The 5,000-nt window shown below is 41.3% G+C and overlaps 1 protein-coding gene across 2 annotated transcripts in view; it reads right to left on the reverse strand.

Annotated features, from left to right (window-relative positions):
- Nucleotides 1-5,000, reverse strand: part of JhI-21 (Juvenile hormone Inducible-21) — a 122,169-nt gene that overhangs the window by 68,033 nt on the left and 49,136 nt on the right. For both annotated transcript variants that reach the window (XM_076176623.1, XM_076176622.1), the window contains exon 4: nucleotides 346-471. In XM_076176623.1, coding sequence (XP_076032738.1) covers nucleotides 346-471 — 126 coding nt within the window. The remainder of the gene's footprint in view (nucleotides 1-345; nucleotides 472-5,000) is intronic.

Below are 5,000 nucleotides of genomic sequence, written 5' to 3' on the forward strand. Positions count from 1 at the left end.
AATGACACGGAGCAATGATGTATACCACCCCTCCAGCGAGTAAGAAATAACACATATCAGAGGCAAAAAATGACACAAAATAACATTGTATCACTGTTTAAAAAAAAGGCACGTATCAACGAACGGACATGATACGAACCAAATATAGAACCTTATCTAGGCTAAAAACTGACACGTGTAAAAAAAAGAAGAAGAAAGAGAGAGAGAGAGAGAGAGAGAGAGAGAGAGAGAGAGAGAGAGAGAGAGAGAGAGAGAGAGAGAGAGAGAGAGAGAGAGAGAGAGAGAGAGAGAGAGAGAGAGAGAGAGAGAGAGAGAGAGAGAGAGAGAAAATGAAATTGTACTCACCCTCGAACAAGTGTTTAAGTCCGGCGACGATGATAATGATGAGAGCCAAGAGCTTGGCTCCCGTGAAGATTGTCTGCACGCGCATCGCCAATTTGACGCTTGCGCAGTTGATATACGTCAGAAGACCTGAGAATAGAAAATGGAGGGCGTCAGCTTAGTGAAAAAAGGAATGTAATCTGCATATACATTGATACACATGCTCATGTGTACACATGTTAACACACACGCATGTGTACACATGTTAACACATGAGCGTGCTTACATCTCCCATACATATAAGAACATAAGAATGAAGGAGACTGCGTGAGACCATAAAGCCTATAGAAGGCAGTTCCATGTCCACTACCACCTGTCATCCATATCCATAGTTATCTTTTCTTTTATTAAAACGACCAATAGTTTCAGTGCTCACTATATGGTTACTAAGTCTATTTCTTTCGTTAACCACTCTATTGATAAGCCAGTTTTTGCCTTCTTCCTTTTTTACACCCAAATTTGTCCAATTCAGAACCATAACTACGAGTCTTACCTTTACCTTACTCTCTTGATATGATTACTTTGTCTGCATCACCCTTGTTAAATCCCTTGACCCATGTAAATACCTTTATTAGATCGCCCCTTATTCACCCTGTGTCTTAGTCCTGTCTTCGTAGAGTAAATTTTCAAATTTTTGTATCGCTTTGGTCATTCTCATCCGTACTGATTCTAGTGAATTAAAATCAATTCTGTAGAAAGGGAGACCAGAATTGTACCGCGTAGTCAAGGATGGGTCTAACTATCGCCAGATAGTGTTTAGTAACTATATTTACAAATCGTTAAAATTAGCCTTTCTAATGTCAAGTAATTCATTGATATTTTCACTATTCAGTCCTTCCTATTTAATGTCGTCTTATTTTATTACATATACAAAATATTAAATATGAAAAATAGGTAGCTACGTTATCATGTTTACAGATGATAAAAAAACAACAACAACCAATAAGTAATGTATTAGCATAATACCTACACAGTACCTAAAAACCAGGTTAGAAACGCAGAGGTGGGATGGAACTCGCGCATGAAACTTGTATAACCGATCTAGATGAAGTTCAGAGAACCATAACAAGACGAGTTTCGAGTCTGCAGGGCGTATGAGGGAATAGACTATCAACAATTGAACAAAGAAGTAATAGGTGAAAGTGATTATACTGTGGAAATGCGATACAAGAAAGCAATGTATAGGCAAGGAAAATATAAATAAAAATAAAAGTAAGACGAGGGGGAAAACAAAACTTTTTAACGGCTAAGATGATGCCGATAAATTTATCTTACCTAAAAGAATGACACATAAATGAAATAAAGAGAAGCATAAGTCCAAACATCAATCATAAGAAAGAAGAGTTGCGATACCACAAAGAAAATGGTGCACAAAAAGAAAAAAAAAACACCGAGTATACAAAGAACGTAACAGCCGAACACTCAGATCGCACACCCTCCTCACGTCATTTTCCCATAGCGTCCATGAGGAATTGCACCTATGGCCCTTTGAGCACACTGTGCGCTTGGCAGATAAGTGACTCTCACATGACTCCATCGGTCGACTTAGCTTGGGTCTCGCTCCCCCTGGAGGGGTTGCCAACTGAGGGGACCAGGGAAGCCTGATCTACTCAAAGGGGTACAGCCTATGATTGAATCCAGCCGGACCACTTCCCTGCCCTCCACAAAGGAAACTTGATGGTTTCTCCGTAGGCAACTTCAAAGACTGAAGGGGAAGGGGGTGGGGTGAGTTGCATGATGGAGGAAGGAGGAGGGGAGAGCAGGGACCTGTCGTGGGAGGTATGAATATAGAAGAACAAGAGCAGAAAGGAAAGAAGGAGATCGTGGAATAATAGGACAAGGGAGGGGTGAGAAAGAGGAGGGAGAAGAAGAAGGATGAGGATGAGTAGGAAGAGACGAAGGAGAAGGAAGTGATGGAACAGTAACAGAAGGGAGAGGAGGAAGAGGAAGTAGAAAAAGAGCTCAAAGGGTGAAAGATAAAGCTAGGGAGTTGGGGTGGGAGTGGGGTTCCTTCAGGGGTCTGTTGAGCCAATTATTCCCCTCCGTTGCAGACCCTCTATGGCTTATACCACTCAGACACAGAGGTTCATCTTAATCTGAATAAATTCGTCTGGCTAACCAGAACAAAGCCTTTAAACTGCGTTATGGGGGGAAAGGGTCAGCCAAAATATTAAATATTCTATCTCAATTAGATTGGTTTCACTTTGGTGTATATCTTGTTTTTATATAGACAGGTTCTGCAGGAACAGGATCTAATGCAAAATTTAGGGTTACAGTTCCGATTTTCTTAAAATATCAATTATATCAATACCCAGGAAGACATTGTGAAGAAGAACAGAGTAGAAGAGATTACGACGTCATCAGCGTCTTAACCATAATGTGCCACTACTGGGAAGTAAATGGTTTCCTGGATCCAAAGGTTTTGTTGGTGCAAGACAAAAAGTAGTTCGGGCGTTAGACAAAGTGTAACTCTTTTCAGAATCCAACCCAAGACTTCCTGATTTTTTAAATTTATGTACCCAATGCTGTAGGGAGCTTAGTGATATCCTTACGCCACACAACATAATTAAAGACTAGTTTCCTGTCATAAGGGAATGATAGTGCAATTTTGTTTCCCACTCTCTCTTTCGCTTCTCTTCGATACCTCCTTTCTCACTTCTCCTCCTCTTTAGGAGGTACTAGAACCCTATTCATTCAACTTGATTATTGACCTCGTCTTGGAGTATTTACTGCATGGTAAGATACATCTTTTATGTTGTTTCCTTGAACCTGTCCTGTATCACCTTTAGGACAACTTTTTTTCAATCCTCCTGTGGTGGTGGTGGAAGGGGGGGGGGGTTCTGTCACCTTGTTTACCATGAGGGTCGTAGAAGGAGACTACATGGGACGGAGTGATGGGACTGGGGACCCTGCTCTTTGTATGTTTCTCCTACGAAAAGTCAAGGCATAAGAGATTTTAGGAGGAAGACTCCAACAAGAGCCTTGGTAAACGGTTATTAGAAATGCGTGTTTATGTTATAGATATGAATAAAAAGGGAAGGGATTGGCAGTTTGTTTGTGAGAAGGAAGATGGATATATTAACGTTAAGTGTAACTAAGTTGAAAGGGAAGGTTGAGTTTGAGTCTGGGAATTTGGTGGGGAGGGTGGCCGAGGGAGGAAAGGAGTGGTTCTGCTAGTAAATGATGAAACAAAAAATGCTTGGTGGAGTGAAGGGAAGTGTCTACGAGGATAATGCTGGCGAATGTGAAGTTGGGATGGGAAATATGGGTTTTTATGAATGTATATGGTCTTGGTATTGAGAAAAAGGAAATGGTATATTTTTTGTAGATTTCAATAGGTATATAGACCTTTTTGGAAGGATCTCAATGCTAGAATAGGACATGAGCCAACATATGGAGTAGTAGTGAGGTTTGGGGCATTAGGTACGAATTATGGTTGAAAAATTATATTGGAGATGTGTTTGAAAAGGTATATGATAGCAAATATAATGCTCAAGAAGGCAGCCAAGCATAATTGTACGTGGGAAAGGGTGGTGGACAGGTGGGTTGTTGTACCCAATACATAAGGAATACCAGGAAAATCTTATAGAAACGAGGGAGGTAGTGAAGGATGAAAGCGAAACAGGAGTAGAGAAAGAATATGTAAATTGCAAGGAGGAAGTGATAAGAGCGCAAAGATGGTATGTGAGACGAAAAGGATGTGAGGGAGCAGAAGGAGAGGCAGTGGATTGTTGGATGAAGAGGGTAAGGTGGTGGTAGGAGAGAGGAAGAGAGTTCTGTAATGTTACCGTGGCTGTTCAACGTGTATATTGATGGGGTAGTACGGGAGGTGGATGCAAATGTAATGGGCAGGTATTTGGAGATGGTTAGTGAGAGTGGAAGGAGGAGGGAGGTGAACCAGTTGTTTATGATGACACCGCACTTGTGGCTGGGTCAGAGGAGGGGCTAACATAACTAATGGCAGAATTTGGGTGGGTATGTGAGAGAAGAATGTTGAAACTAAATGTGGGCAGAAGTAATGTGATGAAATGTAAAAGGAGAGAAGGTGGCAGTGAGTTGGAGGTAAACCTTTTAAGAGAGAGGCCACAGGAAGTGGAGAGTTTTAAGCATCTAATATCAGATGTAGATGGAAAAGTTGGGGTAAAGGTAACCTCTGGAGTGAGGGAAGTAAATAAATATACTGAAGTAATGACAATTGTCATGAAAAGTAGATATTTGTGAATGAAAGCATTGAGAAGACAGCATGAAAGGGTAATTATATCTACAACACTGTATGTGGCAGAGACTTGAAAGTTAACGGAGGCAAAAAAAAAAAAAGAGTAGTTTGTGTTTGAGATGAAGGGGCTAATAAACACGATTGAAGTTGCGAGAATGGATAGGGTGAGAAGTGATGAAGTGAGGCGGAGAGCGGGAGTTGAAAGGAGGCTGATGGATAGGGTTGATCAAAGAGTACTAGCATAGTTTGGCCATATCGAAGGAATGAGTGAAGCAAGACTAGCAAAACGAGTGTGGAAGGCAGAGGTGCATAGAGTGAAACTGATGGGAAGACCAAGAATGGGATGGATGGATGGGATAAAGGTAGCCATGGGTAAAGCTGGATTGCCTGTTGAGCAGGGAAG

This window comes from Oratosquilla oratoria, chromosome 39 (genome assembly GCF_046742065.1).
Source record: "Oratosquilla oratoria isolate Oo_2021 chromosome 39, ASM4674206v1, whole genome shotgun sequence".
Taxonomy (NCBI): Eukaryota; Metazoa; Arthropoda; class Malacostraca; order Stomatopoda; family Squillidae; genus Oratosquilla; species Oratosquilla oratoria.